Source organism: Panthera uncia, chromosome X, assembly GCF_023721935.1.
Source record: "Panthera uncia isolate 11264 chromosome X, Puncia_PCG_1.0, whole genome shotgun sequence".
NCBI lineage: Eukaryota > Metazoa > Chordata > Mammalia > Carnivora > Felidae > Panthera > Panthera uncia.
Window position 1 is genome coordinate 26,991,428 of NC_064817.1, and position 16,592 is coordinate 27,008,019.

At 36.0% G+C, this 16,592-nt stretch overlaps 1 protein-coding gene across 1 annotated transcript in view; it reads right to left on the minus strand.

The window, feature by feature from the left end:
• Positions 1–16,592, minus strand: part of DMD (dystrophin) — a 1,998,908-nt gene that overhangs the window by 1,508,457 nt on the left and 473,859 nt on the right. Inside the window, exons 8-9 of the mRNA XM_049644567.1 lie at positions 5,907–6,088; positions 4,306–4,437 (exon numbers count right to left, since the gene is read on the minus strand). Of these exons, the coding sequence (XP_049500524.1) occupies positions 4,306–4,437; positions 5,907–6,088 (314 nt within the window). The remainder of the gene's footprint in view (positions 1–4,305; positions 4,438–5,906; positions 6,089–16,592) is intronic.

Here is a 16,592-nt window from a genome sequence, read left to right on the forward strand (position 1 = left end):
TGATTACATAAATGAATACTCCATGTGTAAGTAATCCTGCATATTCATACATATAATAGTAAAGAACATTCAGTATTAGTATGAAGAACATTAGCTTCTAGTTAGATAAATCTGAACACGAATCTAGGCTCTGCCACTTAGTGGTTAGGTCATGAAATCTGGATTAAAGTACCCAATTGAAAGGAGACAAAAGTCACTCTAGGCTGAGAGATCCCAGAACGCTAAGATGGGAAACTTCTTGGCACTGATGGAGAACAGCAAGTGATTTAATTTGGTTGGAATAAAGAAAACATGAAATGGGCTACTGTGAAATAAGCATGAAAGTATAAATAGATAATAGATCATGGAGTTCCTAGATGTAATTTAAGAGAATAGACTTGTTATAAAGGCAAAAGGAAGTGAAAAAAATTTTGTGAGTGATATTACTAAAGCTGTTAATATGGAAATTTAATCTGATTTAGCGGGGACTAAGAAAAAGATAGTGATACTGACTGCAAAGGTATTTCTGTAATCTACAAGACATGTATTGAGGGCCTGAACCAGAGGACATAACATCAGGGACATAACTTGATGGAGCTATGTTGTAAAGAATGAATTGACTTTGCATGTCCCTTTAATGAATATCAGATCAATATAGAGACCAAAGAGTATGTCACACATTTAAGTCTCAATCACTGCTAACATTCTCACTTACATAACAAAAAAGGGCAAGAAACAGGTTTGTGAGCAATGAAACCAAATTCACTTCGGAACATGCTAGGTTTAAGAAATCAGTGCACATCGAGGTATAAATATATCCCCAAGAGTTGAAAATGAGTTGGAGATGTGGTGGTAACTCAAAAGATATTGGAAGTGGGTGAAAACACAGATAACAGTGGTCATCTGCATACAGCTTGAAGCCAGGAAATTATATCATACTGATAAGAGAGAGAGTGTAATAAGTGGATCAAGAGATCTTATACAACGGGAGTTACAAGGGGAGAAATAGCCAGATAATGAAAGAGATAGAGAAGAGAGATAGAGAAGAACCTGATGAGTCTAGAGGCTGTGAGAAGTTATTTCAATTACGGTGAAAAGCCTGAAAGCTGAAAAGATGACATTTGATTTGCTGATGAAGTGTAATCGCTGAATAAATAAATGAATAAACCATAGACTATTCTACAGAAGGTAATAAATGAAAGAAAGAGTCACATAACAATATATGAAATACGAACAAGATAAAGTGGAGTGATGTGTTTGGGAAGAGGTATTATGCAGACGGGTCTAAGTGTCCAGAGGAGGTTTAAACAGGGTTAGGTGCCAAGAGAGAAAGAAACTGAAGGCGAAAAAGATACTGGGTATTTCTTTTTGTTTGTTTCATTTTTTTAATGTTTATTTATCTTTGACAGAGAGGTAGAGACAGAGCATGAGTGGGGGAGGGGCAGAGACAGGGAGACACAGAATCTGAAACAGGCTCCAGGCTCCGAGCTGTCAGCACAGAGCCCGACGTGGAGCTTGAACTCATGTGCAGCGAAATCATGACCTGAGCCCAGGTCAGACGTTCAACCGACTGAGCCACTCAGGTGCCCCAAGATATTGAGTATTTCTGATATAAAATTAGGAGTAGAATGAGAGACATGATCAAACTCATAAATATAGGAATTAAGTATAACCATTAAAAAAAATGTCCCCCATCCAAGGATGGATGGCAGGAAAGTGTTACAATAAAGGAAACCTGGGGTAAAATAAAGGAAACCAATTAGTATTTCTTCTTGGCAAATTATGAGAAAAATGCGTTTACAGGTAGGAATCCTAAGGTAGGTCAGACTGCCTGATCCCAACAGGTTTGCAAACTACAAAGGTTATAAATCACATTTTTCAAGTTTAGGACAGATGGGCATAGTTGATGTTTCTAATATATCAGGAACTTTTAAGATAATTCATAAATTTTATGTTTTCCATCGGGAACAGTCACCCACATAGCTCGCTCTCCTATTACGGAAAACTTCACCCCCTTCTCCCTAATCCAACTCCCTAATGGAGTCCAGTCTAGTCTGTCTTGAGTTCATTTGAAGTAAATCAGACACGACTTGTAGGGGACTGTATGGGCTCAGCCCCTCTGAGCAACACTTCAGAAAATTTTTTCTTAGTACATAGTTAAGATATAAACTTATCAAACCTAACTACGTGTAACATCATCTTCTGATGTGCTTCCTATAGAAACAGGCAGAACGTATCATTCCTCACCAACTGTGAATCATGCTTCTTTTCTAAAGGATACCATTAAGTTTATTTCAATGGCCTAGGCTAAATAAAACAGGTAAGTGAATTTGTTGCATATTTTTATTTTATGACACATTATGTATTGTGTAAAATTTATACAAAGGTAGAATGAACAAACAGAGTCTAGCAAAATTAGGTCCACTTATAATTACTTCATTAAGGAGTCATACCTGAGCAGGGCCTTAATGAGCTGGTAATGAGGTAAAAATGTGCTGCCAGAAGAGGCACTGGAGAAAACCTTCTGGAAAAGGCAGCTCAATAAAGTGATAATGAAGAGGAAAAAGGACTTATCTCTTTGTCTTGGCTCTTGCTCCTTTATTTTAGGAGCCACTCCTTTTCTTTACTTCTTGGAGGTTTCAACGGGAAGGTGGTGAAGAAAAGAGTCTAGAGAGTCAGGCAGTGAGGAGGGTAGGAGAGAGGAGGAGGAAGAAGAGAAAGAAAAGGGCAGATACACTGAAACTTAAAATGGGGTCAAAATAGCATCTCCTATCTCTAAGAAATGTTATAAGGATTTGATTAGTTCACATAATATGCATACTTGGCATATGGCAACACTCAGTAATGTCTGGCAGAACTATTTTTATTTACTAATAATGAGAAAACTGATTAAGTTTCTTATTCAAGATTATACAACTAACCTTTGTAGAAACATGGATAGGAATTTAACTCGAAATGAATCTGAGTCACACAAATGTTCTCACCCAGTCTCCTTTGTTCAGCTTTGCCAGAAACCTAGCCAAGGATAGAGGGCATAACTGCGCCCTGAAATATGCTTCCCTGGTTAAGAATTTTAGCCTTACTCATAAATTAACTGTGCAAAATAATCACTAATAATCACTAATTAAATACAACCACTATTTTAAAAAATCAATGAGCCTCTAAAAATGTATTTTTCACCACACAGGATCAGCGCTCTATGATTTCTTAATTCCCATTCATAAACTACATTAATTCCTCTTCTTAATTCCCATTCAAAACTACATTTTTTTTAATGTTTATTTTTTGAGACAGAGAGAGAGCGTGCGCAAGCATGCAAGCAGGGGTAGGGGCAGAGAGAGAGAGGGAGACACAGAATCTGAAGCAGGCTCCAGGCTCTGAGCTGTCCGCACAGAGTCCGATGCGGGGCTTAAACTCACAGATCTCGAGATCACAACCTGAGCTGAAGTTGGTCACTCAGCCGACTGAGCCACCCAGGCGCCCCAAACTACATTTTTGATAAAAGTCACTTTCTTAAGAACTTTTCAAATTGTCTATTAAACAAAATAGTTTTCTTCTAAAGAGAAATTCTAGGAAATCACACAAGTCTAACACCTTTCATTTCCATGCTCTAACATATACCATGCTCTAATTTCTTGTATTTTTAGGTTTCCTACAACACTACAATATGGAAGACTCCAATGAGCAGACTCTTTATGTGGAAAGTATTAAATGGTGCATAGAATCTGACCTGCTTTGGGTGTGACTGACCTTCTTGTATAAATAGTACAGAGCATGTTATATACATGTTTAAATCAGCAAAATTAAAATGTATCATATGAAGAAGCTTATAGTTATATTTTTCTGAAATGGAAAATAAATACATTTTTCCAGAATGAAAATCTAATAAGAACAGCTATACAGAATATCTATTTCCTTTCGGTATCATATATCTAGAAACATTTCCCCAAATAGTGTGACGAGTAAATTTCTTCCATTTTTCTACTCTTTTAAAAATTACATATATAAGCCTTCAATGATGTTTGCATTTCTGGGTAACCATTGGGAACTTTTATAAAAAGAGAACCTTATGGGTAACTATATAATGAAAGCACACACCACTATTCTAAGAATGCCCATGCATGAAGAATCAACACATGTTACACCTAGAGAAGTCTCAATAACAAAAGAGCGTCACGTGACAACATCTAATACAACTGGGAACAATGAAACAGCTCCTGATGAAGGAGAAAAAAGGCACTGCAAAATTCAAACAAAAGCCATGTTAGCTTATCTTGGATGAGGAAATTCTTTGGTTTGTAGAACGGAGAGTAAATGTTGACAGACCTGTGAAGGAAGTGGGCTCCTTGTGGGGTCAGAGGTGGTGACATAAGCAGCCTGTGTGTAGGCATAGCTCTTGAACCGAGGCTTAGGAGAGGAAGGAGTTCGTTCATAGCCCTGTGCTAGACTGACTGTGATCTGCAGAGTAGGGTTAGGGGGAAGGGGACAGAGGGGAGGAGGAGACATCATAAGTAACCCTGGAAGGAATGCTTTTCAACACACTAGAAAAACAAACATTAAATGGAAACAGTGAGGTGAACTGTCTAATTTGAAACGCACATAGTTGGATTAGAAACTGGTATACTCCAAGAATTCTGGTGCTCAACGTCATGGCAATCAGGGAAGGTATGAGAGTGGGAGTCAACTCTAAGGATTCCATGCTGACACAACTCCAGCACTAATATGGGATGGTGCTCTTCAATCTGGCAAAAACAGGCACCCAAAAGCAATATTCTCTGAACTCCAAGTAAACAAAACCAGAATCCATCAGGTCAATATCTTGGAAAGAAATGGAGCTGTCATAACCTAAATATAGAACTATCTTGGTAGAGTGAAACAATTAGGCCTAAGATTAGCTTTCCACACCTTCAGCAGAAATTTTGATAAAAGGCTTTTTTAAAAAGGTTTCTTTTTAAAAGGTTTTCTCATCATTGCATGTGTCAAAGAAAGTAAAAGAAAACACCGCAAATAGCCAATACTGGGAGTAAGAACAAGCCATGTAACAAAAGAATCCTACTAGATTCTGTACAATAATAAAAATCTTTATAAGTATTCTCCATTTAACTTTTTTTTAAATATTTTAAACTACTTTTATCAAAAACGTTACCTTAAGTAATGAAAATTTGTTAATGCATCAGCAGGTGGCCACTAAAAATAAGAAAGTATTATTAAACAGAGTGCTTGCCATTGCTCTTGCTCTAGTTCTTTGTTCTCATATAGAAAAGTTTCATACATATATGACTTTGTCTTTTATTTTATTTCATTTCGTTTTACACAATACATTGTTTTCCATATTCTTATATATGCAATATATTGTTTTCCATATTCTTATAATATAGTGCCTATCAACAGCAGAGTATTTTTTTACTTAAAAAATTTTTTTTAATGTTTATTTATTATTGAGAGACAGACAGAGCATGAGCATGGGAGGGGCAGAGAGAGGGGGAGACACCAGAATCTGAAGCAAGCTCCAGGCTCTGAGCTGTCAGCACAGAGCCCGATGCAGGGCTCAAACTCACAAACTGCAAGATCATGACCTGAGCCAAAGTCAGATGCTTAACCGACTGAGCCACCCAGGCACCCTGGCAGCCTGGCAGAGTATTTTAATAATGTGCTTTGAAAATAATATTATAATCCATTCTATCAGTTAAAGTTTAGAAGGTTTACAGAGTTTATCCATCTACTCATAGATGCCTATAGATACCTATATGTAGATGGATAAAGAAATAGACACACACACACACACACACACACACACGCGCATTGTGCTATGTAGACACGTTTGTGTGTATATCCAGAGATATAATAGATATGTACATGTATGATGGCTAAAAATGCATATACAATAGAAAGTATCACTGATATCAGTTACTCTTTTGATACTTTACCTGTTGAGAATAGTGCATTTGATGATGTAATTGAAAGTGTTCCTCTCTAGTAACTTTTGATGGCCTTGGCAACATTTCCACTTCCTGGATGGCTTCAATGCTCACTTGTTGAGGCAAAACTTGGAAGAGTGATGTGACATACATTAAGATGGACTTCTTATCTGGATAAGTGGTAGCAACATCTGTAAGCACATTAACACCACACATCAATTTTTGGTTTCTATATTTGAGTCTCTGAAAGGGGAATGAACAAATCAATGTTACAGGAAGAAGACACATTAATGAGCACTCGATTGCCCATGAATGTCCTCCAGAGACTAATTAGAACATGATAATCAGGCCTAAATTGTCCTTCCAATTTGGCAGACCAATGAGAGGAGCACTAAAGTTAATTTCTTTTCCTTGTTCACATAAAAACTTCGTTCCATAATACTTTTTCCTAAGTCAAATTGCCAAACTAGCCCATCTAAGAGACTGGTTTTCATTAGATAAGAAACACAAATAAAAGATTATATCTTCCTTTCCATGGAAAGCTATATTAACATGTCAATTACAATAGTGCATTGGTAATTACACAATTATACAAAAGAGCTTAATGCCTTGGCGTCCAGTAAAGAAAGCTTACACCATCTAATCAAATTTTTGCTGGTGATTAAGTATGTAAAATGCGAAATATGTCTCTGTGTTGAAATGAACCATGTATTTCCACAATAAACATAAAATAAAACAATATACCATATGTATATGATTTGTAATATTCCTTAAGTATATTAAAAACGTGTATTTACATTTTGGTACATCAGTTAGAGTCAGATGTTACCTTCCTTCTCACACTCCAGAGATAAATTTAAAAGTCCTTCACATAAAAGTTGATCTGACATTATGTCCTTTGCCACATCCAGGGAATTGAAGAAACCCAGCATTTAAAGTCAATAATAATTTGTAATCACACACATAGTAAGTGGCAGGTCCTTCAAAAGGTTCTTTTGCTACTTGGCATTACAATTTACCCACTGTGCTCATTCCAGGGAACCAAGATGTAAAAATAATCCCTTATGTGAAGTGTATCATTAATCCCAGAAGTGTTAAAACATAAATCCTGGCGGGAGGCCAAAACAACTACGGAGCAATGTGCCAGGCATTTTTCTTGCCATAAATTTATCTTAGCTAGCATGAAAAGATCTGTTTTAAGTTAAATATGTATATTCTGGTCAGGTATTCTGATTGTGACTAAAAAAGCCAACAGTCAAATCTCGAGTCCACTAACATAAACGTAAGTTGAATAAGTCACTTCGTCCATGCCTTCACAAAAATCAGGAACATGATTAATTAGAACAACTCTTTTTAAAATATTTTTTAAAAGAATTACAGAAGAGGAAACTTTTAACTAATATTCCGGTCTGCTTCTATCCATAGTATAACACGGTACTTCTCAATTTTTAATGTGCATATGAATCACTTGGGGATCTTTTTAAGCTCGGAATCAAACTCAGTGGGTCAGGGGTGGAACCTGAGGTTTTGCATCTCCAATAAGGTTGCAAGTGATAGTGAAGCTGCTGGCTTGAAGACTATACTTTCAGTAACAAGGGTTGAAAAAAATTACACAAGAAGCAGACTGCTTTATTATCTGCCACTTCATTGTTTTGCCTTTTATTTTTTCCCTTAAAGATACTTACTGGGCACTTAAATGCATAAGGCTGGGAGGTACAAAGTTTTATGGTACATATTCTCTGCTCCTTATTATAATTTAATTATTAACCACCAGATGGTGAAAGTAAGTTTTTGGGGCACCTGGGTGGCCCAGTCAGTTGAGTGTCTGACTTCGACTCAGGTCATGATCTCGCTGTTCATGAGTTCGAGCCCCACCTCAGGCTCTGTGCTGACAGCTCAGAGCCTGGAGCCTGCTTCAGATTCTGTGTCTCCTTCTCTCTCTCTGCCCCTCCCCCGCTTGCACTCTTGTCTCTCTCTCAAAAACAAATAAAAACTTTTAAAAAAAGTAAGTTTTTGCCAGTAATTTTTTGAGGAAGAACCAGAAATCTTACTAACTTGGCTTTGAAATTCCAAAGACTAAAATCCCCCCTTCATTTGATAACTGTTTTTCAAGTGTTCATTGTATGGTGGATACCACAATTCTTCACCACATTTTGAAACTCAAAAATGTTTTCTTTCTTCTCACTATGAACTAGTCAGTTTTATCTGTAATGAGCATGATTTAGAATTCTATTTTTAGTGTATTAAATACAATTATGCTGTGAGAAAGACACTGGATCCAAAAAGGTTGATCTATGTGTATTTACTGCTATATGATACATAAAAGTGTGCATGTGTATTTTCAGCCTCAAATATATGTTATGCTAAAAATAAAGGTAAAAATCAGTCAGGAATTATTTCTATCACCACAAGCAAATGTCAAAAATTATAGTACATTTTATCTACACAAAACATCTTTTGGATGAAAGCAAATATTCATAAATATCAATCATTATAATAAATACACACTGTTTGACCAAGTTATTGACATTTTTGCCCCAATATATTACCTTCCCATCTCTGAGGTTATGTGGATTTAGCTGTACCAGCAGATGGAATCCACTATTTCTTTTCTTAAAGAAAGGAACTTAGATGTTCCAAAATACGTTAATTTGCTTCAACATATATGTACTAAGGACCTATTGTATTTATAATATTATAATAGATTATACAGGAGATTAACAAGACAGAGAATTCATGCATTCTGCTCACAATTTGCAATAGTTCAATAAATAAATAATGGGAAAAGTACAAAATAATTACATTGCTGAACAGAATTTAAAATGTGTTCCTCTGACTGGTACAACCAGTGCTTAAATATGTTCAGAGAAAGGAAGAAATTATATACTAGTAGGGGACCAAAAAAGTCTTATGACTAGGACACTGAAATAAGTATGTATAGGAATTCATTGGCTAGAAACGGGGGAATGAGAAAGGTATTCTAGGCAGTGGGAAAGCACAAGCAAAAGTGCAGAGGTAAGAGATTAGAAACATCCCAGGAATAGTGCCTTCATGTATCTTAGCCACAGACAGGAGAATAGTGAATAATAAGATACAATGTGTACGTTATATGTGAAACGTAGAGAGATCATCCATAGCACAGTAGAAATTTTGACCTTAGTTCAATAGGTTGGACAGTAACTGACTACTTTTGACCAAGAGTGTGACAGCACTGATTTTTTTTGTAAAGTAAAACTATTAAAGGTAGAATGGGGTCAAGGAGAAAAACACCTGAAGGGAAGCTGGAAGCTAGGACCCAATCCAGATAGGAGGTGTTAGAGAACGGAACAAGACTTTGTAATGAAAGCAAAAACAAACAAAAAAACGCATGGCAGAAATTCTAAGATAGGTCCAAAACAACTTCATTGGATTTCAAATCATTTACTTAGCAGTCTTTGAAAATAATTATATATAAAATTCTGTCCTAAGCCCTGAGGGTACAAAGATGAATAAACTGAGAATAAAATGTAGGAGGACAGGAGGGAAATACTTGCTCTGTAGTCATAGTAACAAGTAGCCACCAACACAAGTTTCAGACTCATTTAATCAATTAACAATTACCTGACTAGATGGTCTTGACTGTGCTTCCTCAAGCCAACATTGGCAATCCCTCCCTTTTGAAAGTTGTCTGATCAGAAGTGAAATCACTCCAATGAACAAAATTCTGAATGCAATCCAATTAACAGTGGTCTCACCTGAATAACCAACCATGCTTCTAAACGTGAGATCAACCTATTCCCATCTCTGATTGCTCACAGATGTACACCTCTTGACCTCCCAGTTTTCCCTCAAACTCAAGAAAACTCTATTTTGAGATACTGTGGTTGACCAGCATAGTTCCCTCTTATTTAAGTAAGTGATACATTCACCTTTGTGTTTTCATTTCAAATACCGAGCAATGATTTCATCATTTGATAAAATTCAATGGATGCAATTCACTTGTAAAGTTAAAATTAACAGGTTTTTTTTGTTTGTTTGTTTGTTTTTTTAGCGGAGAGTGTGATAGAATGAAAGAATGAGCAATTGTGAATCTGGATTTGGAATTTTAAAAATCTGTACCTAAATACTTATATTTGTAAAGAAAAACCCTTAACACCATTTATTTCCATTTCCTAATCTGTGAAATAAAAACCAGAGTCCCAATCTCATCATGGTGTTGCGAAGGTCAAATGCAATAATGCTTAGAAAATACTGTAAACTTAATTAGACCTTGATATTGTTGCTATATTGCAATTGTTGTTTTTTGTGTTACTAATACAAAAACAGACCTAGTTGTAGGAGACCATTAGTACTATTAACGGGAAGCCACAAGAAGCTGGTAGGAAGGAAAGGTCATTCATCATTTATTAAATATTTACAAAGCAATTATTATGTATCATAGAATATGCTTAGCCTTTGTTATATTACAGGTATTCAGGGGATGAGCCACCCAACAAATAATTAGGGACTGAGCAATGTATGAGAAACCAAAAGAAATTTCATGACTTGTGATGATCTTCACTCAGGATAATTGCACGTAGGCCAATGCCTGGGACTTTGTGAGCACCTAAATATTTGTCGAGAAACTGAATATAGTAGTTAAAGCCATAGAAATTGATGAGAATTGCGTAAGACAGCAACTGACGTACAACATAATGTTACAGATAATGAGTACCACAGTATTTGAGGAGGGTGAGAATGATGGGATGTGATTTACATTTTTTTTATTACAAGACATTAAAATGTATGAAGTGAAAGAAGTGCCTGTACTCCCCAAAAAGAACTTACAATTTGATGAAAGTAATCTTTGTACTAAAACCCTACTATGTAACGGTTTCATGGCTGCAAACATTTAAATTAATAATTTCTAACTTAATCTTTAAAGACATCTCAGAATGAAAGTGTTGAGAACTGATAGATACTGCTAGAATGTTTTATTTCATGAACAATAACACTGATTCTGATGAGTGTTTCTATACTAATCAGAATTTTGATATTGATGGATATAATGGAACAAATAAATCATTCACTGAAATTCCATTATTTTTCAAATGAGGAAACTGAACTTCACACTGGTTTGATGGCAGGTTCAAAAGCTAGTCAGAATCAGAACTAGAACCCAGTCCGTGCATCAGAGTTCTTAGTACCTTACCTTCATTCTTGTCAAAAATGTTACCCTTAGTGCATTTAAAAACCAAGTATCTCAGAGTCATTTTTTAAATAATGACCCTGTGATCCATTACCAAATATTAATGATATTCTCCATAAGAGTAGTGATTTCTATTTCTAATAAATGACATATGATGAGTAAATATACATGAAAATGCAAATTCAGTATTAAAGAAATGCAAATTAAATACAGATGTGGGTTTTAAATTATATTCCTTTGCCTACTACATTATCAAAGAATGACAGAAAAATAACAACCAAAGATGCAGAGGCTTCACCGATTTGGCCAAGCTCCTACTTTGCTGGATGACTATCAGTTGGTTCCAAATTTTATGAAAAATATTTTGGCAATGTCTACCAAAACCTTATGAAAATTCATATTCAATGACCCACTAATTTTCCTTCTAGGAATTCACCACAAAGAAATAATCAGAAATTTAAATGATGATTTATACAAACCTGATGTAAAATGTAACCAGTATTTATGAAACCAAAAAATTATCATACAAAAAAGAAAAGAAATTCAGACCCTTCCAAGTGGCTTAACAGTTTGAGAGGTAGAAACGATCAAATATATAATTGGATATGAATAGTACAAAGCCATTCAAAACGTTACTTTTGAAGAATATTTGATAAAATATAAAAATGAATTCTTCATAACATCGAAAGAATAGAATGTATAATTTATGAAGAATATAATAATATTTTTTAATGTTTATTTAATTTTGAGAGAGACAGAGAGACAGACAGAGCACAAGCAGAAGAAGGGCAGAGAGAGAGAGGGAGAAACAGAATCCAAAGCAGGCTCCATGCTCCGAGCTGTCAGCAAAGAGCCCGATGCGGGTCTCGAACCCACAAACTGTAACATCATGACCTGAGCTGAAGTCTGGCACTTAACCCACTGAGCCACCCAAGGACCCCAATGTTTTTTTCTTTAGAAAAGACGAGGGAACCATACTTCAAGACATTAGTGAAATGGGTACACTGGTGAAGCTAAAAATAATCTTCCTTTTCTCTTTTGTCCTACCTATAATTTCCACACTCTCTATTCAGCACTAACTTTATAGGTAGATATTGTCATCAATATTATAATAAAAGTATCTGTGAAGATCTAAAAGCAACAACAAAAAAAGAAGTTCCACAAAGTTTTGTTTCAGTATGTCCGCACCCCTAAACAAGTCAATGGGAATGAGTTTGTCAGGAAATGGGTGTCTTCAACAGAACTGTTCTTATCTTGGGCAATCAACGTCCCAAAAGTCTGATTAGCCAGCTGGCAGGCACAACCTTGAAACACCTCTGAGAAAATCTAAACAAGAGCCTCCACTGCCTAAACCTCAGGTCAGTTTTCTGCCAGGAGAAAGGCAGAAATTGAAATAGCAGATTATAATGCATATCATGTATAATCAGAAAGAAGTGGGATTTCGGAGATAACAGATGCATAAATGTACACTCACAAAGTCTGGTCAGCCTTTTACAAGTTTTATGAAAAAAATGACAAAGGATGTCATTTAGAAACCCCGAGCAGAATAAATCTAGGTCATTTCTCACAGATTTCGTATTAGGAACAACACAATAAAAATAAATTCATTCACTGTAAGAGAAGAGGAATAGGTAAACAGGAAAGAAGAAATTTGTGACCACAAACAAGACATGGTCAGAGAGCTCTGAATGTCAAAATGTGAACACATACACATGCATACACACATATACAGACACAATCAAACAGCTGTGTTTGCTAAAATAACCAAATAGGAAGATACACAATTCAGAAGAACTTACTTCTGGAAGCAAGTGTGCTATCACCTGAGGTTTACAAATGAAGATATTATGTTATAATACCATCTCATCTCTAAGCACTAGCGTTTGTCAGTTATACGCAATAGCCTCGCAATGGACTGAATCATTAAAGTGTTAGATTATTACCTTCAATTTTAGCATTTTGTGTCCAGCACTACATTCTACATATATACATCTTCCATTTGCAAGTCACTGTGTACAATGAATGTATAGCATTCTAATTAGAAAATAACTTGCACAGGTCCCCTCAAGTTAAATTCTTTAACTTTGTACATGTTCTGCCTTCACTAAATTAAATACTCCTTAATGAAGCCATTGCAGATCTTCAGCATTTCACTCACTGATCCAAGTTGCTTTTTATCATCTAATCACAATGTTTCTCATTAAAGGACTATAAAATATACTGATGAAAATAATTTGTATCGATGAAGATGATTCAGTTTCATAATAAAATTAATGATAAAAAACAGTGCCTTTCATTTATCCAGGAGAAACACTAAATAATTTTAACATTGAAACATCCAATTATTCCTTTCAATATGCTCATGAAGTAGCAGCAGCTAACTATCACTATCATCTTGGTACAAGTAGAAAATAGTGCTCAAAATACATAATGGTCACCGAGGCCTAAAAGGGAAAAATAAAAACAAAAACAAAAGATGAGGTGCTTACAGCAGACTTGAGATGCACTGAAAACTAGTTCAACTTTCTAATCATTAACTAAATAATGTTAAATATATGTAGGTGGAGGTGATGTTATTGATTCTGAAAAGTACCAGACTGATAAAATGAGACAATGAAAAATATATTGAACAAACATTTACTGATTACACTTTGTGCCAAGCTATATTCTAGTCTTTGAATATAGAGTGATAAGTAAATGATCCCAGAGAGCCGTTCTCATGGAACTTTGATTCTAATGGGGAAATAAGATTACAAATAAATACTTTCAAAATCCTGTATTTACCACTTGTCAATTTATCCCTATCACCCTAGCTCTTTTTGCTTCATTATATAAACAAAAGTGACTTCCACAAATGCATTTTCTTTGTTGGGCTTTTTTGGGAAGAGGATTAAATGGGAGTGCAGATTCTGGAATGTTAATAACAAACATTCTCATAGAGCCTGAGAACAAATGCACAGAAGCTGGTGGGTAAAACTCAATTAAATGGAAATCCTCAACAAATCGTGACTTCACAAATTTCAAATAAGCCACCTTTAAGGTTTTTTTTTTTTACATTTTTTTAATGTTTATTTTGGGGGGGGGGGCAGAGAGACAAGGAGACACAATGTGAAGCAGGCTCCAGGCTTTGAGCTGTCAGCACAGAGCCTGATGCAAGGCTCAAACCAACAGACCAGTAGATCATGTCCTGAGCCAAACTCAGACACTTAACCAACTGAGCCACCCAGGGGCCCCTAAGTTGAATGTTTTTGAATCAAGTATCAAATGTCTTCTGTGTGCTGCTAATCAAAGTGAAGTGTTCTGACTTTAAATTCTCAATTCGAAATGCAAAATTCTCTTTTCCAAATGCAAAATTCTCAATTCCATATGCAAAATTCTCTTTTCTGGCTACTCACTGAGTCTGTACCTCATTAAAACAAATTTATTTAAAATAAATATCCCTGGCCATTTAAAAACTTAGAACAACTCTTCAGGGCATGTCTCCTAAAACTAGGAGAATAGGAGCTAGCTTGACCTAACAAACAGAAGCTGATCAAACAGTATGGCAGACTATTGACAGAAAAACATTTGTACTTTCTTACACTTCCTCTACAGGACTGTTGTGGAAAGAACTATTGGAGTTCCCATTTGAGAAGGAAGTATTTTGGCTCAGTGACATTGAACTAGGCTTCCTTAATTGTCACCTGCTGTTTTTGTGCTGTGCTTTGCTTCTGATCTAACCAAAATGACTTCCACTCTGCCTCCTAGTAGAAAAAGTGCAAGAAGTTTCATAAGTAACTCCACACAAAATCTTCTTCACTAACACAAAATGTTCTATTTCTACCCCCTCTTTCTTTATAGAGTTCAAAAATGATAGTTGATAAACAGTGAAGCCAGAATGGAGGTGGTTCACTTCATTTAACACAAGTTTCATTGGTTATTATGGTGCTTTCCAACATGTTTCATTGAGAAATATGCCTGATGGTGTAAGGACAATTCCAAGGCAAATCGCGCGATGAACACTAGCTTGAGGCAGACGCTGTATATGTGAGAAATATTTTTTAGTAACAAACATTATTAAAAAGTATCCATTCCATATCAAAGCGTTTAGCCTACTGATTTGACATAGGGAACGGGTGGGCTCAATATTTAAAGAAGATGAGCTCAGAAGGCATCTCTAGCTAAAACTGGATCAGAGAACCAGTTTCTCTCTACTCCACTGAGGGCTACAAATGTAGCTCAGCCTAATGGATGGCTTTTCATTTTATTCTGTACCTCCCAGTAGCACTCTTTCTTCTTAAACTTCTTTGTTTTTCTTGGAATCTTTGACGCTGTATTTTTCAGGTTTTATACCTATCAGCCACACTTTCTCAGGCTCTCCTCCTGGCCCAACCTATTTAAATGACAGCAAATTCTGGAAAGACTTAGAGGCTCGATCTCGGTCTTCTCTAGCTACCCTCACTCTTTCCTAGGGTATTTATTATCTTCCAATTATCCCTCCCTTTCTCTCTTAAATATTGCCTATATGCTAATGATTCCTAAATACCTATCTCCAGCTGAGACCTCTCACCTCAAAAGATACCTCAAATTTGTTACATATAAAATAAGGCCCTCAGTTCCCTTCAAAACCATCAGGCTCCCCCATCAATCACCGTCTCTGAATATGGCAACAACATCAATTCATTGTGTCAGGCTGTAAACTTAGAAATTGTCCTTGATTTTTCTTTTTATCTGAATTCTCTATTCTGATCCATTAACAACCCTTGTCTCTTCTGCCTCTAAAAAGAATACACGCACCTGTTTACTTCATGTTCATGATTACAATTTTCACCCGAGCCATGATCCTTGCCTTCTGGCCATTACATTCACATCCTAACTATTCTCATGCCTTCCAATCCATTCAGTATGCAACAGCTAGAATTATCTTTAAAAAAACACAAACTAAATAGCACTGTCATACTTAAAACCCTTCAAAAGCTTCTCCTTTGTTTAGAATACATCCAACCTACTTCCATGTCCTACAATGGACTACATGACCCAATACTCTTTGCTAATGGGAGTCTAATGGCCTCTCTCTTTCTCACCCACTATCTTTCAGATATATTGGCCTTGTTTTCCTATCTGAAATAACAAAGGCCCTTTTTATATCTCTTGGTCTTTATACTTGCTGTTCTCTTTATCTGGAATATTTCCTCCATCTTTTCACATTTTTGGTTCATTCTTATCCATTAGGTTTGAGCTCATATGGCACTGCAGATGCATTTGTTGATAACCCTATTTTTATTTAATTTTTTTTAACGTTTATTTATTTTTGAGACAGAGACACAGCATGAACAGGGGAGGGGCAGAGAGAGAGGGAGACACAGAATCGGAAGCAAGCTCCAGGCTCTGAGCCATCAGCCCAGAGCCCGACGCGGGGCTCAAACTCGTGGACCGCGAGATTGTGACCTGAGCTGAAGTCGGACGCTTAACCGACTGAGCCACCCAGGCGCCCCGATAATCCTATTTTTTTTTTTAATTTTTTTTTCAACGTTTTTTATTTATTTTTG